This window comes from Cetorhinus maximus, chromosome 8 (assembly GCF_964194155.1).
Source record: "Cetorhinus maximus chromosome 8, sCetMax3.hap1.1, whole genome shotgun sequence".
NCBI lineage: Eukaryota > Metazoa > Chordata > Chondrichthyes > Lamniformes > Cetorhinidae > Cetorhinus > Cetorhinus maximus.
In genome coordinates this window covers 2,610,416-2,638,273 of record NC_135886.1, presented here as the reverse complement: position 1 = coordinate 2,638,273, position 27,858 = coordinate 2,610,416, and the positions used below count along the sequence as shown (strand labels likewise).

General features: G+C 45.2%; 1 protein-coding gene and 1 pseudogene across 2 annotated transcripts; both read right to left on the bottom strand.

The window, feature by feature from the left end:
* Positions 1–5,446: 5,446 nt before the first annotated feature.
* Positions 5,447–5,545, bottom strand: LOC144684094 (U2 spliceosomal RNA; annotated as a pseudogene).
* A 1,453-nt stretch (positions 5,546–6,998) lies between these two features.
* med20 (mediator complex subunit 20) lies at positions 6,999–19,122 on the bottom strand. 2 transcript variants are annotated; one of them, XM_078546306.1, is made up of 3 exons: positions 18,976–19,122; positions 12,308–12,561; positions 6,999–9,271 (listed from the first exon to the last, which is right to left on the bottom strand). In XM_078546306.1, exons 2-3 carry the CDS (start codon positions 12,542–12,544, stop codon positions 9,056–9,058), a joined length of 453 nt encoding a protein of 150 aa, XP_078402432.1. In that variant the 5' UTR covers positions 12,545–12,561; positions 18,976–19,122; the 3' UTR covers positions 6,999–9,055. The 2 variants fall into 2 exon arrangements, with proteins under 2 accessions (XP_078402432.1, XP_078402433.1); XM_078546307.1 differs by having other exon boundaries at positions 12,308–12,556; positions 18,976–19,113.
* Positions 19,123–27,858: the final 8,736 nt, after the last annotated feature.

Here is a 27,858-nt window from a genome sequence, read left to right as displayed (position 1 = left end):
GGAAAAACAAATAGTCATTCATTGGATCTGAGCATCATACATACTACCACTACTGTAATATGAGGATTCTATGAGTGTGGAATAGAGCATCATATACCTCTGTAACTGTCACAAGTGGTGTAGAATCTTTTACTGCTAATGAAGCAGATTGAACGAGTCATTTTTATTAGCCCATGTCTTAAAAGGATATTCAGATATTCATTCGTGTAACGTATCAATTGAGCAGTAGTGTAGACTTTTTTTTTTGTAAAAATATACTTTATTCATAAAAATCTTCAATCACATTCAAAACCATTTCAAAAACAACATTACAAGGGTACAATCCAGGTTAAACTTTTACAAAATGTATCACCAGGTGCATCAGTACAAACAATATTACAGTCATTTACAGCCTTTCATTTTGATCTGTACAGCCCGAGGGGCTCTAAACAGTTCCCAGTCTCTCGGTGCGCTGTGGTAGAAAGGTCTTAGACAGCGACCCTTCCCCATTGCGCCTTTGCGGCAGCTGCCCCAAGCTTTAGTGCGTCCCTCAGCACGTAGTCCTGGACTTTGGATTGTGCCAGTCCGCAACAATCGGTCGGGGACAACTCTTTGTGCTGGAAGACCAACAAGTTTCGGGCAGACCAAAGCGCGACTTTCACCGAGTTGATGATCCTCCAGCTGCAGTTGATGTTTGTCTCGGTGTGTGTCCCTGGGAACAGCCCGTAGAGCACAGAGTCCTGTGTCACAGAACTGCTCGGGATGAACCTCGACAGCAACCACTGCATCTCTCTCCAGACTTTCTTTGCAAAGGCACAATCCACAAGGAGGTGAACAACGGTCTCTTCCCCACCACAGCCACCTCGAGGGCATCGTGCAGAGGGGGTGAGACTCCTGGCGTGTAGGAAGGATCTGACGGGGAGGGCCTTTCTCACCACCAGCCAAGCTACGTCTTGGTGCTTGTTGGAAAGTTCTGGCGATGAGGCATTCTGCCAAATGACTTTGACAGTCTGCTCGGGGAACCATCCCACAGGGTCCACCCTCTCCTTATCCCTCAGGGCCTCTAGGACGTTACGTGCTGACCACTGCCTGATGGACTTGTGGTCAAAGGTGTTTTTCTGCATAAATTTTTCCACCAGGGACAGGTGGTACGGCACGGTCCAACTACTTGGAGCGTTCCGCGGCAGCGTGGCCAGACCCATCCTTCGCAACACCGGGGACAGGTAGAACCTCAGCACGTAGTGACACTTGGTGTTTGCGTACTGAGGGTCTACGCACCGCTTGATGCAGCCGCACACAAAGGTGGCCATCAGTATGAGGGCGATGTTGGGCACGTTTTTTCCCCCTTTATCTAGAGGCTTGTACATCGCGTCCCTGCAGACACGATCCATTTTCGACCTCCAGATAAAGCGGAAGATGGCTCGAGTGATCGCCATCGCGCAGGAGTGTGGAATGGGCCAGACCTGCGCCACGTACAGCAACAGCGAGAGTACCTCACACCTGATGACCAGGTTCTTACCCGCAATGGAGAGGGAGCGTCGCTCCCACATGCCCAGTTTCCCTTTCACCATAGCCACTCGCTCCTTCCAGTTTCTAACGCATGCCCCGGTCCCTCCGAACCATATCCCCAGCACCTTCAGGCCGTCAGCCCTGACAGTGAAGGGGACAAAGGATCGGTCAGCCCAGTTCCCAAAGAACATGGCCTCGCTCTTCCCACGATTTACCTTGGCTCCCGAGGCCAGTTCGAACTGGTCGCAGACGTGCATCAGTCTGCGCACCGACAGCGGATCCGAGCAGAAGACGGCGACGTCGTCCATGTACAGGGAGGCTTTTACCTGAGTGCCTCCACTGCCTGGGATCGTCACTCCTCTTATGCCCGGATCCTTCCTGATGGACTCGGCAAAGGGTTCTATGCAGCACACAAAAAGGACAGGCGAGAGAGGGCAGCCCTGCCTGACTCCAGATTTAATCGGAAAGCTATCTGTTTCCCACCCATTGATTGAGACTGCACTACTGATGTTAGTGTAGAGCAGTTGGATCCAATTTCGAATTCCCTCCCCAAAGCCCATTTTGGAGAGCACATCCCCCATGTAGGTGTGCGATATTCTGTCAAAGGCCTTCTCCTGATCCAAGCTGATGAGGCAGGTATCCACACCCCTGTCCTGTACATAGGCAATCGTATCCCTGAGCAGCGCCAGGCTGTCAGAGATCTTCCTGCCTGGCACAGAGCAGGTCTGGTCAGGGTGAATCACCAATTCCAGAGCGGATTTGACCCGGTTGGCGATGACCTTGGACAGAATCTTATAGTCCATATTCAACAGTGAAATGGGTCGCCAATTTCTAATTTCCTCCCTTTCCCCCTTGTGCTTGTAGATGAGGGTGATGATGCCTTTCCTCATGGATTCTGACATGCTGCCGGCCAGGAGCATACTCTCGTACACTTCTAGCAGGTCTGGGCCGATCAAGTCCCACAGAGCCGAATACAACTCCGCCGGCAGGCCGTCGCTTCCGGGGGTTTTACTCTTCTCGAAGGACTCGAGGGCCTTAGTCAGTTCGTCAGGAGTTAGCGGTTTGTCTAGGCTCTCCCGCGTACTGTGGTCTAGGACCTCCGTGATAGAGGACAGGAAGGACTGGGAGGCCGTGCTGTCCGTGGGCTTCACGTCATACAGTCCGGCATAAAAGGATTTGCTGATCCTCAGAATGTCGGACCGTGATGACTTTACTGAGCCGTCTTCTTCCTTCAGGCTGCTGATCACAGAGCGCTCTCTGTGTACCTTTTGGAAGAAGAAACGTGAGCACGTCTCATCCTGCTCCACGGAGCGGACTCTGGAACGGAAGATGATCTTGGAGGCCTCCGAGGCAAAGTGCGAGGCTTGCTGGCCCTTCACCTCTTGGAGCTCCTCCTTGACATCGACCCCCATCGACTGCAGCCGGAGCAGATTCTGCATCTTTTCCTGGAGTCGGGGCATTTCCCTCTGTTCCTTTCTAGCTTTCTGGGTGCCTTTGAGGATGAAAAACCTCTTGATGCTTCCCTTGATCACTTCCCACCAGTGTGTCAGGGACTCAAAGAGGGGTTTCACGGTTCTCCAACCTTTGTAATCCCTCTTGAGCTCCTCAATGTTCTCTGGGGTCAGCAGTTGCACATTTAGCTTCCATGCCCCCCTGCCCACCCTCAGGTCTTCCTCCAAGTGGCAGTCCGCCAGTAGGAGGCAGTGGTCAGAGAAGAACACCGGCTTGACTTCGGTGGATCTGACTGTGAATGCACGGGACACAAACAGGAAGTCTATCCTGGAACGAATGGACCCGTCTGGCCGCGACCAGGTGTATCTACGCTGCGCTCCGTCTGCAGGGTTGCTGAAGACGTCGTGCAGCTTGGCATCCTTAACTGTTTCCATCAGGGATCTGGACGTAGCGTCCAATCTGCTTCCGGCCCTGCCGGATCGTCCAGCCGCATCGATGATGCAGTTGAAGTCCCCGCCCAGAATGACCGGCCTGGAGGTCGCCAGCAGCAGTGGGAGCTGCTGAAAAACCTCCAGCCGCTCAGCCCCTTGTGCCGGGCCGTACACGTTAATTAACCGGAGTGGAGCGTTCTTGTACATTACGTCTGCTACCAGGAGTCGCCCGCCCACCACCTCCTTGACCTCGGAGACGGTGAAGTTGCCTCCCCGCAGCAGAATACCCAGGCCGGAGGAACGAGAGTCGTTTCCGCCCGACCAGATCGATGGCCCGTGGGACCACCATCGTGACCATTGCCTGTAGGAGCTGAGGTGCGGTATCGCACACTCCTGCAGAAACAACAGGTCAGCTTTGACCTTGGCTAGGTAGTCCAAGGTCGCAACACATCGCGTAGTAGATTTAATGCTACGCACATTTATGGATACAATCTTTAAACCCATATTAAAGCATTTATTCTCCTACCAAACCCACTGTCTCTGAGAGTCCCAGACCTTTAGTCTGCTCCTTCATACCCGTAGTGAGCTCAAATTCCTTCACTTTGGATGGGCTGAGGTAGATCTCCTTGGCCGTGTTCTGCTCCAGTGGCATCTGGAGGTTCACGTAGTGAGCGGATTTTGAGATGACCTTTGCTGGAGAAGCTTCTCCAAAACTCACCCCCTCTGGGGGGTTGCTGTTCCCGGCTTCCTGGAGCTGGGGTGCGATGATTGCCTCACTGCTCCCAGATTCCAGGGGCTGTGGTGCACTGGCCTCCTCAGGTTGCAGGCCAAGTTGGGGTGCGCTGGGCTCCTTGTTGTCTCCAATTTTCTGGAGCTCGGGTGTCTCGTCCTCCAACGCCCTGGAGCTTTGCCGCCTCTTCTGTCGGTGCCGCTCTGGCACTTCATCATCCGAAGAGCTGCTGCCCTTGTCATCCGTGTCGGATGGGAGACGCCTCTTGCCGCTTCTCTGGGAAACGCCTTTGCTTCTTCTTCGCACCCTCTTACTTTTCTTGTTCTTCACCGTCCGCCACTCCCCCTGCTGCTTTTCCACTGCTGCCTCCTCCTCCATTGATTCGCTGTCCTGAGGACTGGAAGGTTCAGGGGGTAGTGCTGTTGATTGGCTCTCTGTTGCCTCAATCTCTTTCTCCACCTTGTCTCTCTCTGTGTCCTCCTTTGTCCCGTTGAGCTCCCTGGGGGCCTTGGTGGTTGGAGTGACACGGAACATTTCTTCTGCTTCCCCGTGGTCGGCTTTGGCTGCCTGTGCGTAAGTACGGCAGCGTTTGGGGCAGGTCCTGTAGAGGTGACTTGCCTCGCCACACAGGTTGCAGCACTTGGCCTGTTTGCAGTCTTTTGTCTGGTGCCCTTCCTGTTTGCAGATCTTGCAGAGGGAGGCGCTGCAGTTGGCCGCCACATGACCAGCCTTGCCGCATGAGCGACAATGCTTGGGTTGCCCAGCGTAGACCAGGTAGCCACGGTTTCCCCCGATTGCGAAACTGGAAGGAGGGTGGAAAATGGCTCCCTTACCATCGGTCTTTAGCGTGACCTTAAACAGGCGTTTGCCTGTCCAGATCCCCAAGTCGTCTCGAATCTCAGTGCCGCTCCCCACCTTATCGAAGTACCTGGTGAGGAAGGTGACCACGTCGGCGACAGGGACGAAGGGGTTGTACACATGCACCATCACCTCACGTTCCCGTTGCAACGGCAGAGAAAAGTGCGGCTCCGCCGTCAGGATCTTCATCTCCGGCAGGTCTCTCTTCTCCTCGAACACCCTCAGGAGCCGGACGCAGTCTGCCACTTGCTTGAACGTCACGTCAAAATAACCACCTTTGCGGGAGTCGTGCAGGGTGAAGATCTCCGTAGCTTGGAAGCCGCACGCCTTCAACAGGATCCTCCTGGTGAAGAAGCCCCGATCCATAGGTGATCCTCCTTCGTCGCTGTGGTTCACCGTGACTCGGACGGTGATAGGTAACCCACGGTATGAATTCGGATTGCGATTGGTTTTCGCCCTTCCATCCCGACCTTGCCATGGCAGGACCATGGTGTCGCTCCTGCAACACTTGATCTTAGCCAAAAGGCCGAGAGTTCCCGTTGAACAGATACTACACTTGATCTTAGCCAAAAGGCCGAGAAGCGATCAGTAGTGTAGACACAAAGAATATGAGGATAGTGAATAAAGGTCCTGAGATAATGGGGAACTGAGGCACCCAGGTTCTCAGGATCCTTCCCCACTCATACTGAGGGTAGCTAATCTGAGCCAGGGCACTGGGTGAAACACCACAACTGTCCTTAGCACTCCTTGACTAGGGAGGGGGGGAAAGAGAAATTAACCAAGTCTTGATTACTACCCAGTGATCCCAGTTGTAAAGTGCATCACGTGTGGACATCTGATTAGGGAAGGCCTATTTCCATAATCTCCTCCAGACCTACAACCTCTGGGAGCTCTGCATTACTCCAATTCAAATCTCTTGTGCATTGCTCACCTCCTTTGACCTACCATTGCCATGGCTTCAGCTGTTTAGTTCAATTCCCCCCTTAAACCTTTCCTCCTCCTTTAAGTTCTTGAAATCTACCTCTCTGCTCACACTTTGGGTCACCTAACCTATTTGTTGGTTAGATATTGTTGACTTATTATGCTCTTGTGAAGCGTCTTGAGATATTTTACTATATTAAAGTATATATATAAAAAAATGCAGATTATTGATTCAGCTTAGATGTGATGCTCTTCACTGCTGAATAACCATGACAACATTCCATCTAAGCTGTCACTTACCATAGGAGCAGAAGTAGGCTCAAGCCTGCAATACCATTCAACAAGATCATGGCTGATCTGGTTGTGGTCTCAACTCCTGTCTGTCATCCAAAACCCTCAACTTCCTTGTCTATCAAACATATGTCTAACTCTTGCCTTGAATAAATTCAATGACACAGCCTCCACTGCTTTCTGGGAAGAGAATTCCACATTGTAACAACCCTCAGGGGAAAGAAATTCTCATCTCCATCTTAAGAGGAGACCTCCTATTCTTACACCATGTCCCCTATTTGCTATACCTGCAGACTACCCTTTTGAGATTCATGCACAAGATCACCCAGATCCCTCTGTACCACCAAGATCTACAATCTCGCTCCATTTAAAAAGCATATTGCTTTTCCAACATCATACTCCATCTGCCAATTTTTTTTGTCCACTCTTAACCTGTCTCTATCCCTTTGGAGACTCGCTACCTCCTCTTGACAACTTACCTTCCTATCTTGGGAGTCACCAGCAAATTTAACTACCATACATTCACTCCTATCATCTAAGTCATTGATGTAGATTGTAAATAGTTGAGGCCCCAGCATTGATCGCTGTGGCACTCCACTATTTACAGCTTGCCAACACAAAAAAGACTCATTTATCCCTACTGTCTCCCTACACTGAAGAATGTCCATGTGTTACTGGAGGGTTAGAAATGCCTCTTCCTTATCCAAAAAATAGAATCAATATGAGAACAGGAGTGAAAGTTGAAGTGGGGCAAAAAGGATAGTAAAACAACACAGACCAGACTAAATTTCAGACATGCAACAGAACTGGCTTCTCCACATATCGTAGACAATCTGAACGTTTCCAGCATTTTATTTTTGTATTAAATTTCCAGCATAGTCACAGTTTTTATTTTGTTTTCTGCAGACAGGGTTGCTCAGCTTGTCTTATTTGTTCAGTTAAATAAATTTCACCATTACTGCTCAGCAGGCCACGTGGGAGACAATATCACTTCATAAATCCAACAGTTCTGTTCCAGCAATCCTCAGCACAAAATGAGGAAGAAAGCTTTGGGTTAGACACACTGTAAATATAACATTTTTGAAAGGGCTTCAGCGTATCAACACCTCCCAAGATTGACATAGTTAGTATGTCACTTCAAGGTTTGCTCATGTGGTTTATGACATTATCTCAACCTCAGGCAGTAGGGAAGTGGTGTGGCCCATCAATGAATTATTTTTTCCACAAATAGATAAAAACCATCAACTGCTATACAGAAATACAACATGCTATATAACACAGTCTGGGATAGCTTTGAACAAGGGAGTACAGAGAGCTGTAATGTGCTTTGGAATTAAGGCATACAAAGACTCAGTGCAATATGAATCAGATTTCCTCAGTTCCCCACTGTACTGGTATTTTCCCTTGCTTTGGGGTATAAATCGTATTCATCTACAAGAGAAAAAGTTCAGTCACTCATCAAGCAAAAAGATAACCCATCAAATTCTTTTAATCATTTTTAAAAACATTTTCAATAGACTGCTTCAGCAGTAGATACAAATGTACAAATACTTAACAGCCAAAATTCAGAAACGCACACAGCACCAGCAGTTCTTGCTGGTACCTCAGACAAGGGACCATTCATGTGTAAATCTACCGAGCAAACCTCAGCAGGCTGTTTGGTCGCATGGACCATTACAGTTAGATCTTGCCCTCTCCAGAAGGCCACATGCAAGTTCTCCATTGGGAGTCAATTGACTGATCAAAAATGGGAATACTAGCTGTACATTGTTTTAAACTCCCTCCCAGCCCTGGCAGCACTGAGACTAAATGTGCCAGTGCTTTTGATTCAGCTTAGATTTTAACACAAACCAAGCTTTGAGTGACTAACACTGCCAGGCTATAAAGCTCACTAAGTGCATTTACCTATTAAACCACCACAACAAAGGAGTTACAAAGACCAATGCAACCTTTCAGTTCTAATCTAACGCAAAGCATTTTATTTTCATTGAGCTTGTTGTCTGTGCAGTCGCACAGGAAGACATTAAAGGTTATTTTATCAAAACAGAAAATGCAGGCAAACACACGGGCCAGGCAGCATCTGTGGAGAGAGAAAGAGTAAATATTGATGACCTTTCATCAGAATGTTTCTCTCTCTACAGATGCTGCCTAACCTGCTGAGAACGTCTAGCATTTTCAGTTATCATCTCAGATTTCCAGCATTGCTTTTGTTTAAGGGTTATATTGCTGTCAGGAGCAAGAGACCTTTCCGCTCTTTGCATCTTCCTCTGCTGCTTATGACTTCAATATTACACACTGTCTTCAACCAATCACACATGTGACTTTCAAATTGGTCACTGGATATGCATGAGGACAGATAGGGCTGTACTCCCTGAAGATCTTCCCTGTATCCTTGTGAACAACTGGCTTCCACTCTTTCACACTGGTATGGCTGAAATTGCGAAAGCTGTGGGTGCAAACTCGAGTCAGTAGAATTCATCACATCAGGACTCTGCCTATTTTTAATTGAATGATTCTGGCCCCAAAACGCTGCAGTTATACAAGGGAGTACGCACAAGCCTTGTTTGGGGGAGATTTAAAATTAATTACAGGAAAATTTTACAGGTCAGTTTAGAACAACACCACCCAAATGTTGAGCAGCCACTATCAGCAGAGATGGAAACCATCTTTCTCTACTCCACACTCCACTCTTTTCAAACAAGAAGTATTGTGTAACATTTTTGTAGCACCTTGAGTGAATCCAAAAACATTCCATATTGAAAAATGTGATCTTACTGTGATTCAATCTAGTAAGAATCAGCTTCACATTTTAAAAAATAAAACAAAACATAGAAAGTATGAAGTCCATATGTGGCTTTACGCAGATTTTCTACATCAAAGCAGACTATCTAATTCCAGATACTGGGGCCTGTTGTTGTTTCCGAATTTTATTGAACAGTTCCATATACTGAATAGCCGTGTCTGTCGGTGTATAAACCCCATCGTGTTTTGATGAGAACACAGAAGGAGATCCCGGTGTATGACTTCCCATGAAACTTTGCATGAATTCCATCATGAGATTCCAACAGTCATTGGATACAATGCAAGGGCAGTATTCCACCTAGAATTATGAAAAACACAGTATTTACTCTTTTATAAAAGATCCTATTTAACTGCAAATTATATCTACAGTATGCGTCCTTGATCCTGGTCAGGTCCTCAACAGAATGCACCTAGTGGAGATCAAAGAACACATTTCCCAGTGAAAGAAGGGCAAAAAGATACATCAGTGACCGTCAACCTAGCTCCCTCGTCAAACAGATGGGTCAGGAGTTATTGAACTTCTCTGTTTTTACACCACCCAGTCACCTTGTAGTTTTCTTGATAATGTTGTAATTACCAAAAAGGATCAATCGATTTTTCACATCCCCTCTCCCCACCCCCCCCAGGATTTCAGGCCACTACATGGCATCTATGCATGTGCATCATGCAGCTGTTTCTCATTGCGTTTGCGATGCCAAACCCAACTTAAAAAAACAAAACAAAATTCACAAATCAACTGTCTCAGAATCATTCGTATAAATGGACCATGTGATTTTTAGACCATTTAATTGTCACTCAAAATAAAGGGAACTCCAAAATTCGGAGCAACCTCAATAAAAGCCGAATATCACTTAAATAGTATACTGCAATTTTTGCGGGATGCAGGCAGCTGCTTTCCCATTTGCCACAAGTAGCAATTCATCTTTGCTCGTCAATGGGTGGCATCAACATAGATCACACCTTCAGCCACATGGGTCACACAGCGATACGGAATAAAGTTCTATGGGGGAGGCACTGAGATTGCACCCAACATGGAGTATTTTAGCAAGCATACGCTTTGTGAAAACAGTATTAAGCAATCGCTATTTACTTCAAGCATTTTATTTGCTCCTTTCAAGTTCTTCACTCAGAAAACACATTGCTTTATTGTCGACAAAAAAATCTCCAAATTGTTTATTGCTGCATTAATCTGTTTTTTTTTTGTTTTAACCACTGAATTCAGGATAAAATACCATATTGTGTCTGAGGTCATCCAAAACGCTGCAGCCTATACCTGAACTCGCACCAAGTCCTGTTCCCCTATCACCCTGCACTCGCTGATCTACATTGCTTGACTGGGAGCCAAAGTCTTGATTTTAAAATTCTGATCCTTGTTTTCAAATCCCTCTGTGGCCTCACCCCTCCCTATCTATGCAATCTCCTCTAGCCCCACAAGCCTCTGAGATATTTGAACTCCTTTAATTCTGGCCTCTTATGCATCCCCAATTTTAAATGCTCAACCATTGGTGGCTGTGTCTTCATTTGACTAAGCCTTAGGCTCTGGAATACCTGCCTTAAATCTCTCCACCTCTCTTTCCCTCTTTAAAACACTCCTTAAAACGTCCCCCTCTTTGACCAAGCTTTTGATCATGTGACGTAATATCCCTTTATATGGCTCGGTGTCATATTTTGTTTTATAATGCTCCCGTGAAATGCTTTGGAACATTCTAATACATTAAAGGTGCCATATAAATATAACTTGTTCTTATTATGTGGCATGAGGTCCCAGGATACTTCACAAAGTGCAGGGTCAAGAAATTATGGAGAAAATCTAGGGGAGGTGGCCCAAGGAGAAACAGTTTTAAAAAAGGCTTTGTGATAATGACTAGATAATCTGTTTTTGTGATGTTGATTGAAGGATAACTCCCCTGCTCTTTGTTGAAATGGTGCAACGGGATCTTTTACATCCACCTGAGGGGGTAGACGGGGCCGTGGTTTAACATCATATCTGAAACACAGCACTTTTGACAGTGCAGCACCCCCTCAGTACTGTACTGGAGTGTCAGCCTTGACTTTTGTGCACAAATTCTGACCATAAGTCTCCAATCTATGCTCTTCCCTTCTTATAACTGCACAACCACCTTTGATAAAATAGAATGCATCAATCTTTCACTATGCTTAATTGGGCCCTTTCACAGATTAGAAACCAAAAGTTACTGAGCAAATTAAGTGAAGTAAGACAGTTACAATCAAAATTGGAACACAGTGCAGTACAGAGTAAGCTAAACAGCAACGAAAGTAAGGCGGGCAGTCCATCATTGTTCCTTTGTAGTCAAACAAGTAATGACAGAAAATGTCAGAAACGCTCTCCATGGGTCAGGCAGCATCTGTGAAGAGAGGAAGGTCAGGCTAACGTTACCCTGCCTTTCCCTCTTCACAGATGCTGCCTAGCAGTGTTTCCCATTCGTAATGACATATGGCAAAAAAAAACTCCAGGAAGAAATCAATGGGTAAATTTACTAGCACTCGCAGCTGCACTACTTTGTAGAATTATTTCTGTATCATTTCTTAAAAAAAAAAGACTTCGTAAAGTCCTTTGGGCCCCCAATGGATAAAAGTCTAATGTTTTATTAGACTGAAACAGGAAGAGTTACAAGGCTGTTCACTGTTCTGAATGAGCCAGTCCCAATTGGATTACTGGCAGAGGGTAATTGACCTCAGGGCTTTAGGCCTAGAAGAGTCAAACACAAAAGAAAAAGCACACCGGGGTTCTCACTTCTGACCGCAACCTAGGAAAATCACAAATGCTGGATGAAGGCAGGACTGTACTCAGTCATGGTTGCACCCACAAGCAGGCTGTGTAGATTCACAGATTAAAAATGGCTACCTGGACAAGCTACTGGTGGGGTTGGTGATCTTCACTGGCAAATAGCCAGAGAGGGAGAGAAAACCTGGGATAAGGAGGAAGTTACAAAGGCAGAGCTTGAGACTTTTGGCTTGGAGATCACAGTTCAAAATTAAATTCTCATCTGTTGTTCACCAGCCAGGTTTCCCCTAGAATTTAGGACTTGCCAGACCAGGTAAGGGGTGGGGGGTAAAGAGAGAGGAGCTGCACATAGCTTGGCATTTGTTTTCACATCACAACTTTCGTTATTGTCAACCTACTGAACATGGAAAAATAAAAATAGGCATTGTAGGTGAGCAAATGGAGCAATTTTCTTCTTTACTAGCACAGAAGTGTAAATTTAAAATAAATGTTTTGATATATAACCCTGTAGAAACAATGCCAGAAAAATATAAAAAGTTATGAAGAGCAAGGAGCTACAGCTGAGATCAAGGCAAATAGTGAACGTACCTCAACAGATATGCCACGTACACTGGGTCCCATTGTGACTGTCCCAACCTTTACTAGGAAGTCACCGTACAGGTAGCGAGGTCCCCGGCTCTCTATCTTGCTGCTTTTTGCATTCTGGAAAAACCCCTTCAGTTTGATCATTAGCGTGTCAAAGTTTGAGTCTGCCACCAAGTAGGGGCCATTTTCGAAAAGGGCAAAGCAGCTGAGAGGGTATTCCGTGTTGTGCATAATGTACATGAACTTTGCAGCCTGCCCTGATGAAAAGTAGGATGGATATCATTAGAATTAATGAGCACAAGGCTAATGAAGAGATTTGAGCCCTCGTTATACTTCCAGCCCCACAAGAGGTCACACTCAGTTCAGGCTGGGTGCTGCTGCTGTTTAACAAAGATGCAGTAAATTACTCACTCAACACACACACGCAGCATCTAGAGTTCTCACTTCACTCAGCGGGAGATTTACATCAGTTATTAATTGAGCCGCTTCCTCTTTTGAAAGCACTCACTCATTCATGCTAGCTTAAAATTCCATGGGCATCGATCACCTGCTGGTATTTCACCCCAGTAGCCATTCCTCATGTGTGTATTTCGATGGTAAGAGCTAGCAGGCTATTCAACCATGGAATTTATCAGATCCATTTTCACGATTCCGAGCTCACTCTGCACGCACAATTCCCAATAGGAGTCAATGGGCAGCAAACGAAAACCAGAATTCCAGCTGATTGCGCCCCCTCCCTAACCCAGGAACATCGAAGTCAAATGCAGATGTTCACCCATCTGACATCTCCGGCTGAGAGTCACTTTCAGAAAATAAGGTGTAAGAGAATCCAGTGGACTGGAAACACTTAAGCAAGACAAAATTGTATTGTAGGAAGTCTTGTGAAATATAGTCAGAGTTTTTTTTAAGCTCTAATACATTTTACATAGTTTTTAAAAAGAAAAAAAAAATCTAAAAACAGTGTTCAGTTCTGGGCACCACACCCTCAGGAAAGGTGTATCAGCCTTGGAAGGGTTGCAGTGCAGAGGGATTTATTTTTCCCCCAGAAGGATGACATTCTGTGAGTGAATCACCTGAAATCTTGAAGGCTGAGACTGCATGTCTCAACATCAATGGAAATTGCATTCAAAGACCAAGTTCTACTGCATTCCTGAATAGGTAAGCCCAAGGCATTAGAAGCATGAAAAACAGTTCACTGTTTCGACCGGCTCAGTCTTTCATGGCAACACTGAACCTCTGTACTTACTATAACAATCTTAGGGCCAATGTTATGGCTGTGAATGTGAATGGGCTTAACATTACAGAAGTCATCCTATTTACATCAATACCAGCAAGCATTATACATAAAATAGTATGTGCTGTTGTAAGCAGCTGCAGTGAGGCAGACCAGTGAGAAACACACAACACTGAAGTAAGACGATCATTCCTTCTGTGTGCTGTTCTGATTGTGCAAATTGTGACTTTGAGAATGAGCACTGATGGCAGCATTCTAAATAATCTGATTGATCACACGCGCACACAACCCTAATAAAAATCTATCAATCCCAGTTTTAAAATGTTCAATTGACCACCAAAGCCTCAACAGCTCTTTGAGGGAGTGTGTTCCAGATTTCCTCTACTTGTGCAAAGACATCACCACTGAATGGCCTAGCTCAAATTATTCAGCAATGCCTCTGAGTTCTGGACTTCCCCTATCAGGGAAAAATGAATAGGAGAGAAACTATCAACTCCTTTAATCATCTTAAATACTTCAGATAGATCATTCCTTAATCTTCTACACTCAAGTTTGCAAATCTAGTCTATGCAACTTGTTTTCCTAATGTAACCCTTTTAGCTCCAGTGTCATTCTGGTGGATCATAGAGGAAATCTACAGAACAGGAAGAGGCCATTTGGCCCATCATATCCACATAGCCCTCAAGTAGGCTAATCCTACTTTCCAGTTCTTAGTCCGTAGTCTTGCAGTTTACAGCATGCCAGTACTGTGTCTGTCTTTCATCTGTCCCCATTGCAAGGATTGGCCGCACCATGAACAATCTTTCTCCACTGTTTTCTATTCTCTGCTGCCATATTTGCCTGTCCCATAGAGAGGCCAGTCCACATTCTGAAATTATCCATCCATCTTGGGGTCTTCCTTGTGCACGTTTCCAGCTGTTTTGTCTTTCATTACCTTTTATTCCAAACGCATGTCCAAAATATGAGAGCTCAGAACCATAGAAAGAGGCCATTCAGCCCCTTCGTGTCTGTCCCAGCCAAAAAAAGGCAAAAAGAAACTAGCTGTTCATTTTACTCCCACTTTCTAGCGCCTGGTCCGTAGCCTTGCAGTTACGGCACTTCAGGTGCAGATCCAGGTGCCTTTTAAAGTGAGTTGAGCATTTCAGCCTCAACCACCGATTCAGACAGTGAATTCCAGACACCCACCACCCTCCGGGTGAAAAGGTTTTCCCTCATGTCCCCTCTAATCTTTTTACCAATCACCTTAAATCTATGTCCCCTGGTAATTGTCCTCTCAGCCAGGAGAAACAAGTCTTTCCCGTCTACCCTATCCTGGCCCCTCCTAATTTTGTACACCTCGATTAGGTCACCCCTTAGCCTCCTCTGTCCTAAGGAAAACAACTATAGCCTGTCCAATCTCTCCTCATAGCTGCAATTTTCAAGCACTGACAACATCCTTATAAATCTCCTCTGCACTCTCACCAGAGCTATCATGTCCATCCTGTAATGTGGTGACCAGAACAGTACACAAAATTCCAGCTGTGGCCTAACCAGTGTTTTATACAATTCCATCATTACATCACTGCTTTTGTATTCAATACCTCGTCCAACGTAGGAAATCATTCCATATGCTTTCTTGACCACCTTGTTCACCTGCCCCATCACCTTCAAGGACTGGTGGACATGCATTCCAAGGTCTCTCACTTCCTCAATCCCTCTCAATAACTTCCCGTTTATTGAGTATTCCCTCGCTTTGTCTGCCCTCCCCAAGTGCATTACCTACACTTTTCCCGATTGAATTCCATTTGCCACTTCTCTACCCACTCTTCACTATCAACGATATGGTAAATTTTTGTGTCATCTGCAAATTTCCCAATCATGCCTCCCACATTTAAGTCTAAATCATTAATATATATAACAAACAGCAAGGGACCCAACACTGTGCCCTGTGGAACACCACTGGAAACCGTTTTCCATCCACAGAAACATCCATTGACCAATACCCTTTGTTTCCTGTCACTGAACCAATTTTGGATCCAATCTTCCACCTTCCCCTGTATCCCATGAGATCTCACTTTCCTGACTAGTCTGCCATGTGGGACCTTGATAAATGCCTTACTGAAATCCATGTAGACAACATCCACTGCACTACCCTTACCAATTCTGCTTGTTACTTCCTCAAAAGATTCTATTAAATTAGTACGGCACGATCTTCCCCTAATAAAACCATGCTGATTATCCCTGATCAATCCATGCCCTTCTCAGTGACAGTTTATTCTGTGTCTTAGAATTGTTTCCAATAATTTGCCCACCACCGAAGTCAGGCTGACCTGCCTATAATATTCTGGCCTATCCCTCGCCTTATTTTTAAGTAATGGTACAACGTTTGCAGACCTCCAACCTTCTGGGACCTTGCCTGTATCTAGTGAAGATTCGAAAATGATCCTCAGAGCATATGCTATTTCCTCCCTGGCTTCCTTCAACAGCCTGGGATACAATCCATTTGGCCCTGGTGATTTATCCACATTCATGGATGCCAGTCCCTCCAGTACTTCCTCTCTCACTATGCTTATTGTATCCAATATTTCACACTTCCTTGACATCATAGTCTCTCAACACCAGCTTTCTTGAGCACCTGCTCATCTGTCCACTTGGCCATCCTTGACATGTACTATCCGTCTGAGTCTTTTAATTTTAATGCCCTTATTTGCGCCTCGTCACTCTTCTTGATGGTCCAGCCTTCACTACCATACGTTGTCACCTGCCACACAAGGGTTTTCAAAAGATGAATGTTCATTGTAATCAAGGGGCTGTGGCTACTCCATATTCTTTTAAGTGAGTTCACAACCCCACGACCCTTGATAAGTCTAGCTCGAATTTCTTTGATAGATTCTGCACCTTCTGTGATGATTGACCCAAGCTGTGGAAGGTAGGAACCTGGTTAAGCTGAACTCCGTTAATCAGAACTCCAGTACTATCCAAGTTTTAAACGTTGATGGTTTCAGCCTCTACCACCCTTTCAGCCAGTGAGTTCCAAACCCCCACAAACCCCGGGTGGAAAAAATGTCCCTCCGCACTGCACCCCTTCCAAGGCCAATATATCATTCCTGAGAGTGCGGTGCCCAGAACTGAACACAGTACTTTAAGTAAAAACAAAGTGCTGGAAATTTTCTGCAGGTCTGGCAGCATCTGTGAAGCGAGAAGCAGAGTTAACGTTTTGAGTTGAATATGACTTTTCTTCAGCACAGTACTTTAAAATGGGGGTCTAACCGAAGCTTTATATAATAGTAACTTCCACTTCATTGTATTCTAGCCCCTTGAGATAAAGGCCAACATTCTGCTAACGTTTTTAATTATTTTTATTGCCAACCCAATGGAGATCAACCGTTTTAGCACAAAGCAAAGGATGGTGATCTTGTTTCATTTATACATGCAGAATTAATGTTCCTGGGCCTGTAACGTGGATGTAGAAGAAATTGCAGCTCAACTGTTGGGTTTTATAGGAAGACAGTAAAATTCTCAGTTTACCACATCATCGAATTGAATCACTGAATGCTGAAAGATTTACAGCTGGAGATTTTTCCGGTTTTCTCTTTTGCAGTGTTATCAGGTTCTGGTTGCGAGAGATTTTATTTATTTATCCAGGGTTCCTTTTGAGGCCATGCAGCCACAGTGGAGGCAGCGACTGGGGGACAAGCTTTGGCTGCTGCAGAAAACAATTTCAAGATGTGCACTAATGTTCTGCAGATAACTCATCCTATTTCACCCCTCTCACAGCAGGTAACTGACTGCCCGTCAGCCATTTGGTGCTTACTGGCTGTAATGAGGTTACAACAGAACATTCAGCAGCCTAAGGGGAAAAGAACATGACCTGCAACCCACCACATCCAACCCTTTAGCACTCAGTGCTCCCTCACTGACTTAGTTGCAATGAACAATTAGATGTGCTTTCGCCAATAAAACGATTTTGACTACTTGTACCTCAGTTTGCTGATGTATTTTCCGGAGGTGGGTTGGGGGTGGGGAAGAGGGTCCTTGGTAATTCTAGTCTGAGTACCTAGGAGATTTTATAGTCTGGTTTTTCATCTTCTGTATGCATCACAGCTTCAGCTGGTCAAAAGCCAAAAATAAGTCAGAGAAGCCAAACCATAACTTTAGTAGGTAAAAGGTTATGACCATCAGCGTATCATGTAATACAGTTGGTTAAAATTGGACACAAACTCCCAATGGCTGTGGTTACAATAGACCCACAGGGTTATGATCTAGGGTGGGCCATCCAATGGGGGATTCGGTTGGATTCTGGCTCCTAACCACGTCCAGTTTGCACTGGACCAGGATTGCAAGGTGAAAATTATTCTCTTGCTTTTCACCCTCAATGACTCTCCTAAAAGCAAAGGCTTCATTAGGGCTGAGTTCCACAGTTGACAATATCACCCGGAACAAGCAGCTAGTGTTCATATGCAAGTCTTAACCACGAAAAGAAGCATCACAACCAAGCCAAATGCAGTCTTCACCCGCCACGTACACAACTGCCCTTCCAGCAGGCGTTGCGGGAGAGCTAAAAGAAGTGGGGTGCAGTGTTGTTTTCTCCCCTCTGACTCCAGGGCACTAAGGTCAATGTAATGCCCCAATCATTGCCGCAGTACAGATCAACTAACACAGCAGAGGCTAGAGATCAAACCACAGACCTTTGTTGATTTGTACGTTTCAACCACGAACGCCTTGTACGACTTGGGAAATCCTGTAAAATGAGTCTTAGAAATTGCTCCATTTATCAAAAAATTAGAAAAGTTACATGAAACTCCTACTTGCTTTGTGCTTCAAGTTTCAAAGAGAGTAGTGAGTGAAGTACAGAATCTACAACAATAATATACTGTTTTTGTTCATCCGCACTGTTCTGATTGGTTGGTGGGTCCATTTGGTGGGTGAAGCCTGGCAGACGCAGAGGCACCTGGGGCGCACAGAGGGCTGCAGCTCATGGTGCACGCGTGGCAGCCAATGGTTGGTGGCAGCAGTGGGGTGGGGGAGGTTGGTGGGGAAAAAAAGAACAGTGGAACAGCAGAGGGGATCTCAACAACAAAGTACAAAGCCTGGGCGGTGGGATGGGCTTGATGGGCTGGGGCTGCACAGGAGGGGGAAATGACAAATGGAAATGAGATGGCATAGGAGGAATGGGGTTGCGATGGCATAGGGAAGAAGGGATGGGGATGGTATGAGGGTGATGAAAGGGATGGGATAGGTATGGCATGGGAGGGTTGGCATGGGGGGGATACAATGGCACGGAATGGGGATTTAAAGTAGCACTGTTGCAATAAAGATACTGATTTTGCTGCAGATGTTTTACAGGTCTCTGCTAGTTGTGTCTATTCATCTCACTATATTTCAAGTTTGCGAAGGAAAGATCAAATGTTTTGCGGCAGGCAAGGAGTTGTGGGCCGTCAGTGTTTGCGATAATTACCTGGGATTGTCACAGTTGGTCCTGCATGATAGGTTTCACAATCCACGCAAAACGTTCCCTGCTTCACAGCGCCCAGTATTTCCAGTTTTTTGGTGAGCAGTTCCACTGCTTGCTGAACACTCTTCCCCTCAACTGCTGGAATCTGGGAAACACTGCAAAAGAGAATTAACAGATTAGCAAAACTCAGCACACATTCACGGGCAGCATTTGGCAGGGGATGGGGAAAACAGTGTGCGGTGGGGGGCTGTGAATTTAACATTCCCATTCTATTCCTCCCCTCCTCTATTGAAGGTGATGCTCTCTTTGCGATACAAATGCAGAGTGTTTTGGTAACCAGCCCAAAGAGCTATTTTTTCCCAACTTGGCAGGCTATTCAACCACAGAATGCATCACAGGCTTGTCTGATCAGTTTAAAAGCAAGGTTTACTATTTTTCTGATCAGCTCAACTAAGAATTTAAAAAAAATATTATTCATTCACAGGATGTGGGCTTCGCTGGCTGGGCCAGCACTTATTGTCCATCCCTAGTTGACCTTGTGATGGCGGTGGTGAGCTGCCTATGCTGACCATTCCAGTTGTCTGATGTATAGAGCTAGAAAAATCCTACTGACAAACAACCAATTCAAATTCTGCAATTAATCACTGCTCAATTTCTTTTCAAAGTGGCTCCACCAACCATACGGGCTCAATATAGCCATTCAAATAAAATCTACTCATAGACCTACAAGCTAACCCGGACAGGCACTACAAGCAACCGAAAGACTGAAACATTCTACTGCTGGCACACAACTCTCACCTTGATTAATATAAAGTTCACAAAATATTAAAGGCTAGCAGTTAACCAACATTCAGCTGGACTTACCAAATCCATTGGTTAATAGTTTTGGTCAGGAAACAAAGTTCGAAGTCACGACTTGCTGAACAGTGAGAAACACAATCGCCTGGAATTATCAATACACTGTACTCGAGAGTGTTTGAATAGATTTCACACACAGCGACAAAAACAATCGAGGACATGAGGGTGGGGAGACATCTGCTGGAAGTTACTGATGTCTCCACCAGGGACGAGGGGAGAACAAATAGGTAGGTCTTCACCCCCAGACGATTGCCTGCACATCTCCCAATAGCAAGCCCATTCTAGTTCACAGATCCAGACAGAACCTACAATTCACCATCACAGCATCCAGCTCTTCTTAAATGTTTCCAGGGTCGTGACCCGAACTACCCTACCTGCAGGTCCACCCAAAGTATTGATCACTCTTTGTATAAAGAACGCAGGACAAGAACTGACATTGGCCTGGAGATGATTTTTGAAATTTTAGCTGATTTTGTAGTGCAATCAGTATTGCTTTCCCCTGTCCGAGGTAAAACGACAGTATCTTTTTTTTTTTAAATTTGCCTTCGGAATGCTAGCAAGGTTGCATTTACAATCAATTCCCAATAATCCAAAAAGTGTGGCGCTTTCTTGCTTCACAGTGGCTGCTTGGCCACTTCAGACAACATTAGTCCCACATGATGTAATGGATTCCTAGCATGACAGGCAGGGTGAGCAGACTGCCTTCCCCGGAGGTTGGAGTGGTTTGCAGGGAGGTGGGGGACAGGCTCATGACACCTCTGAAGCTTTCCCTCCTGGTGCCAGCGCACAAATTCTATTTCACAATTTGTCACTGTGGAATTTGAACGTATGACCATTCGGTTTCTAGCCCAGAGCCGTTATAACAATTATTGCGCCTCAGCACCAATTAGCAATTAGTCCTGATTCTTGCACAGTGCAGTGGATAGCCATCTCGTAAGTTCCTGATGCTGGCCCCTTACAGCAGACCCCTAGATACACGGCTCTCCCTCTATATTGCACAAAAACCGTCAACATCTCAACCTACAGGCCAGTATTTGACAATAAAAATCACCAGATTAGTGGTTGTTGATGCAAACCAGATCCATTGGAAGGCAGGAAATGAGAACTGTCTGATCCAATCAGATCAATTAGAGAGCAAGAATAGAATCTGACAGAACCAATCAGATCGGTTTGAGGGTGAAACTGGAATCTGCCTGAATCATATTATATTCTCCTACTTCAAGCACTTGAGGATTCTAAACTTAAGAAATAGGAGCAGGAGGCCATTCAGCCCCTCAAACCTGCTCTGCTATTCAATAAGATCATGGCTGATCGTCTACCTCAGCAACACCTTCTTGCACTATCCCTATATCCTTCAATTCCCCTAGTGTCCAAAAATCTGTCAACCTACACCTTGAATATACTCAATGACTGAGCAAAGACAGCTCTCAGACACACCACCCTTTGAACGAAGCAAGTTTTCCTTATCTCAGAGCTAAACATCCGACCCCTTACTCAGACTGTGATCCCGAGTTCTAGATACCCCAGCCAGGGGAAATATCCTCCCAACATCTATCCTGCAGAATCCCTTAAGAATTTTATATATTTCAATAAGATTACTTTTCATTATTCTAAGCTCTAGTGAACATAAGTTTAGGCTACTCCATCTCTCCTCATGGGACTATCCCCCCCATATGCCTGAAACTTTTATTGCACATCCTCCAAAATGAGTATATCCTTCCTTAGGCAAGACAACCAAAACCTAGTACCCTGGGAGTGAGTATCACTAAGGTTCTATACAACGGCACAATATACTACACTCTAATCCCTCTGTAATAAAGGCAAACAGCATTCGCTTCCTTAACTGCTTGCTGTGTCCATGTGTTAAGCGTGAGGTCATACATTTCGGGATGTCAAACAGTGACAGGGATTGCAAAATAAATGGGAACATACTAAGAGGGGTAGATGAAGTGAGAGATCTTAGCTTACAAGTACACAGGTCCCTGAAGGCAGCAGTTCAAGTAGACAAGGTTGTAAAGAAGGCAAATGGAATGCTCTCCTTCATTGGCAGAGCTATAGAATATAAAAGTAAGGATATAATGTTGAAATTGTATAAAAACACTGGTGAGGCCACAACTGGAGTATTGTGTGCAGTTCTGGTCACCACATTACAGGAAGGACGTAATAGCTCTGGAGAGAGTGCAGAGGAGGTTTACAAGAATGTTGCCAGGGTTAGAGAAATGTAGCTACAAGGAGAGATTGGATAGGTTGGGGTTATTTTCCTTAGAACAAAGAAGGCTGAGAGGTGACTTGATTGAGGTGTACAAAATTACGAGGGGAATAGATAGGGTGGACAGGATAAAATTGTTTCCCTTGGTGGAGAATTCTAGAACCAGGGGACATAGATTCAAGATAAGTGGCAGAAGGTGTAGGGGGACATGAGGAAGAACTTTTTTACGCAGAGGGTAGTGGGTGTCTGGAATTCGCTGCCCAAGTTGGTGGTAGAGGCAGAAACTTTAAACTCTTAAGTACCTGGATCTGCACCTAAAGTGCTGTAAGCTGCAGGGCTATGGGCCGGGTGCAGGAAGGTGGGATTAGAAAGGGCACCTGGGTGTCCTCGGGCCGGCATGGACAAGATGGGCCGAATGGCCTCCTTCTGTGCTGTAATTTTTCTATGGTTAACTTCCTGTGATTTGTGTACGGACACCCAGGTCTGTCTGAATACCAGCATTCCCCAGTCTCGTGCCATTTAAAATATATTCTGCTTTTTGATTTTTCCTACCAAAGTAGATAACTTCACATCATATTCCATCTTGTTCCTGCGCACTCACTTCCCGTCTAAACCCTTTTGCAGCCTATTGGTGTTCTCCTCCCCATTTGGAAAGCCCAAATGAACTATATCCACTGGTTCCCCCTTATCCTCCCAACTCATTATATCCTCAAAAAACTGGAGGGATTTGTCAAACACCATTTCCCTTTCATAAATTAGTGTTGACTCCGCTTAATCATATCATGATTTTCCAACTCTCTATAATCATGCCTCTAAGAATTGATTTAGCATTTTCCTTACTACTGATGTCAGGCTAACTGGCTCGGTTTCCTCTTTCCCTCCTTTCTTGAATAGCGGGGATAGTTTTTCCACCTTCCAATTCACGGGGACCATTCTAAAACCTAGGGAATTCCGAAGAATTTGCAAAACGAATAGATGGTTTTGAACAGCTATGGTGTATTTATTGCCAAAGAAATCTACAGATAATAACCACCTACTAAAAATTCAGGTTTTTAAATCTCTTCTTTTCCCTGAAAGGTAATTTCCCCCAGCTTGGATGCTGCTATCTTCATTAGCTCGATACAGCTGCAGCCACTAACAAATGAGATATTCCTGGGAAGGAAACTGGCTTTATTTGAATATTCCAGTCACTGTGCTCACAGAAGAAAATCAGAAATAAACCAAGGATTAGTGTTGGAATGATCTGAAAGCAACCAGATGGAGATTACCAGGTTTAGGATTGCACTTGTGTGTCTAGTGTGATGAGTGATGCAGACTGGCGCTAAGTTTCACCAGCCATTTCTGATTCTGTCATTTTGAAAGCTTTCAAGTTTTTTTGAAGCTTTTTTTTGTTCCTTTACACCATTAGAAGAAATCGATTTGTCACTTTGCAATAGCTGTGACAAAGAGAGACAGAACCATCAGAACTCTGGCATGCGCCAGAAGGGAAAAAATAGTATGAGAGAGTGCAACTCCACCATTGAAAGCTGTCAGGTTCTGCTCCCTGAGCAGACTATCAGTCACTCGGTCGAACACCTCATCATCAAAACTTTCAAACAAGGAGCAAGACGCAGCTTGACTGGTGGTGAGAAGCTCCCTCTGAGTCAGAGCCTTCCTGCACGCATAGAGTCTCGCCTCCTCCGAGCACTGCCCTCGAGGCGGCTACGGTAGGGAAGAGACTGTTGCCCATCTCCTTCTGGGATGTGCCTTTGCAAAGCAGGTCTGGGGAGGGGTGTAGTTTTTAACTGAGGTTCATCCCGAGCAGCTCCATGACATAAGGCTGTGTGCTCTCCACTGTCCAGGGATGCACAGCGAGATTAACTTCAACTACTGCTGGAGGACCATCAAATCGGTGAAGATGCTCTTTAGCCTATCTCAAAATTGTTGGCCTTCCAGTGCAAGGAACTGTCCACGACTGAGTGTTGCAGGCTGGCACATTCGAAGGTGCAGGACAACTTGCTGAGGGATGTACTAAAGCTGGGGGCAGCTGCTGTAAAGGCTTACAGGGAAAAGGCCAATGTCTAAGGCCCTGCTACCATGGTGCACTAAGAGGCTGAAAACCTTGGGCTATATACTTAACATGAAATGAATATTGTAAACATAATCTGTAACGGAAGATGAGGCACCTCAGGAGTGCCAGATACTGTATGGAAAGAAATGGATCTGTTTTGCATTGTATGTACTGTCAACCTTGAACTAATATGTAATGTAACTTTACAAATTTTATGAATAAAGTAATTTTTTGGAAAAAAGTTAGATCCAAAATCCAAGTCCCGGCTCTATTCCTACAGATCACAGTGTTGTGCACTACAATTTATAATAAGCGCTATCATTTTAAAAATGCAATTGTATCGATTAATATTCTCAGCACAAGAAAATGAACAGTCAATAATAATACCGATTAGATAGAGGTTGTAGCTAATTAAACCCCACCCCCCCCACCCCCGCAAAGCACCTTGGTACGTTTTACAACAACAAGTTATTTATATATCACTTTTAATGTAATAAAACATCCCAAGATGCTTCACAGGAGCATTATAAAACAAAATACGACATCAAGCAACATAATGAGATATTAGATTAGATGACCAAAAGCTTGATCAAAGAGATGGGTTTTAAGGTGTGCCTTAAAGCAGGAAAGCGAGTTAGAGGGGCAGAGGGTATTCCAGAGTTTAGGGCCAAGGCAACTAAAGGCACAGCCACCAGCAGTGGAGCACTTAAAATTGGGGTGCACAAGGGAATTAGAGGGTCACAGACATCTCAGAGGATTATGGGGCTGGAAGAGGTTAGAGAGAAAGAAAGAAGTGAGGCCACGGAAGGATTTAAAAACAAGGACGAGAATTTTAAAATCAAGATGTTGCCTGACCGAGAGCCAATGTAGGTCAGCGAACACAGGAGTGATAGGTGAACAAGAGTTGTTGCGTGTTAAGACATGGGCAGCAGAGTTTTGGGTGATCTCAAGTTCAGGGTGGGGAGAATGTGGGAGAGCAGCCAAGAGTGCATTGGAATAGTCAAGTCTAGAGGTAACGAAAGAATGAACAAACTAAATTAAAGGCGCTAAACGTGTTTATTTCAAATGGATTCATGCCTCCGTTAAAATATCAGATAGACAAAGCCATTGAGCCATTATCAGCGTCGACAGGTTCTAGCCTCATGGTTGAAGGTTTTCAAAGATTAAATGTTTGAATTACAAGGTAGGCTGAACAGCAACAAACAAAGCTTGTGGCCGTGAGTTCTCAATCAGTATCTGATTGTGACATTTTTATTTTCCAAGAGACTCTCAACACCAGTATTTCTCCCTTTGGAAAAGAACATTAATGCAAAGTAATTAAAATCAGCAGAACCTTAATCCCCAATGTGCCTTGGTGTTGTCTTGTCAATGCTCTAGAACTGGTTTGGAGCCTCCAGGAAATAAAGATTAAATCTCCAAGACTGCCGCAAGCAACCGTGGAGAAAAATCATCATGGCATTAAAATAAATTGTACGTAGTGTTCATTTTGTTTACTGCCTCTAATTATTGATTGTAAAAATACAGGCAATGGGAAAACTGGCTGTTTGACTGACAATCAAGAATCATCCAATTGAGTAACATAGTCTATGTTACACTTGCTTTGGGAAAGGGGGATCAGCGTGAGGATGGATATCGGGCAACCAATAGGGGAAGTATGGGGGCAAGGGATCGTGCGATGAAACCTCCAGGATTACCTCCGACCAGAGTTGGCAACCCAACTTGGGGTCCATAACAAGGGCAAGTGCAATTGCTCTACCTTGTGAATGTTGAATGCTGTGCTGGTCAGGTATATGCTGGCTTGTGAACAAACTTTTTGCCAGACGTAGTCAGGATTGGTGATGAAAGGAAGTGGCTCCAGTGATACAATGCTTTGCAATTTTAAAATATTCAACCTTTCACTGATCACTGTTGACTTGAAAGGCTGACTTACAGTATGCTCCACAATGCTGAAAAGTGCACAAAACACAATGTTTTCTGTAGAGCATAAACCTAAACTCTGCCAGAAGTCATGCTATCAGCACTCGTCACCTATCTTGGAATTTCAGCTATCATCTGCACTTTGTTGTACTTCTGGTTATACGAAGTTCAAGCGTTTGGTCTATTTACAGTTAAAGTTAAAATAAGCCAGTGTCCTGCTGCACACTCAGCGCAAATCTTTGGGTTTGACTTTCAAATCAGGGTTGGGAGCCCAATGCCCACATAATTTTGAGGTTCTGACTCCACGCTACAACTGCGTTGCTTTTTTGCAATGTAAACATCCTAACAGGTCAGGAGGCAAGTTCAACATCCAATTAGGGACACTGAGCATTACCAGGAGGTTGGAGCTGCAAAGGCAGACGGCAGCCATGATGGGGTCTGCTGCTGCCTTGAAGATTGCATCTCGAAGGGCCAGCAGCCTAAACACACATCAAAGCAACTATACGGCCATGTGAGGGGTAATACGCATAATTTGGTACAAGATACCACCCCCCCCCCCCACCAAACACTCCCAAGTCCCGAAAAATTTCTGCTTTATATATAAAAAAAAACAAACTTTCACTTCCCCCCACATTGAACCTGACAGCTAACGTGCTCCAGGCTATTCAGGTTTCTCGATTTCACATTGAAAATGACATTCTTATTCTCTCCCCCCACAAGCCAATTAACAAGCTCAAGGAGTTTTACAGGTCGCTAATTGGAGGCAACATCTTCCCCTGATCCACACCCCCGCCACCCCCACCCCGCCACCCCCCAACCACCCAATAAAAACTGGAGTGCGTCCTGGAGATTTTGGGATCCAATGCCGGCCTCTGGGAACACAATTTAGAAATCACACCCATAGCTGTTCCCATTCCCATCGGATATGAAAATCCAGCCTCTTGTTTCAAATGTCCAAGCCCTTTACTCAAGGCTGTTTGTTCAAGGCATCGGCTTTATGAGGCAGGGAGCAGAGAGATATGGTCAACTTTTGCTGGTTCTCTATATGGACATTTACACCTCTGATAATCCCTTGTCCCAACACCCTCTCAAGCACAGAAAATTTACAGCACAGGAGGCCATTCAGCCCTTCGTGCCTGTGCCACTCTCCAGCTCTTGGTCTGTACCTCTGTAGGTTACAGCATTTCGAGTGCATATCCAAGTTCTTTTTAACGTGATAAGGGTTTCTAACCTTGTCAGGCAGCGAGTTCCTCAGCCCCCACCACCCTTTGGCTGCAAAAAAGATCTCAATTCCCTGTCCAATGCAACTCAAGAGCAGAAACAGTGAAGCAAGTCTTGAATCTGCAGCCCTCCTTGCTCCCAGGGGCCTAAATGTTAACAGGCACATTGATCTCAGCAACACCTCCCTCCCCCCACCCCTGACAGCACAGGGAGCAGCTGGTCAGAATATATAATCAGGGCAGAAAGAAATAATTTAAAATAAAACAGATTAAATCTACCACATGCATGATCTTGGAATAGATGCAAAATACACTCAAATTGCAAACGGAAATTAAACCTTTAAGAAATGCTGGAGTTCCTCAGAACTGGCACACAAGAACATTATTTTTGTGTGTGTGTGTGTGTGTGTGTGTGTTTGGGGGGGGGGGGGGAGAGACAGAGAGAGAGAGAGAGAGAGAGGGTGGCGGGGAGGAGAGAGAGAGGGGTGGTGGGGGGGGGCGAGGTTTGGTCTATGAACCACAAATTGAACATTTTAAATTGCTGCTTTGGAGCCCTGGGTGGCTGAATGCAATTGAATTCAGGTCTGGACAATGGGGTGGATGTTACAGAGAGAGTCAATGCCAAAGGCTCC

Coding starts and splice junctions, on each gene's coding strand:
- med20 (XM_078546306.1), bottom strand. CDS start 12,544: ATGTACATTATGCACAACACGGAATACCCTCTCAGCTGCTTTGCCCTT. Junction 9,272..12,307: donor TACGTGGCATATCTGTTGAG/GTACGTTCACTA, acceptor TCATAATTCTAG/GTGGAATACTGCCCTTGCAT.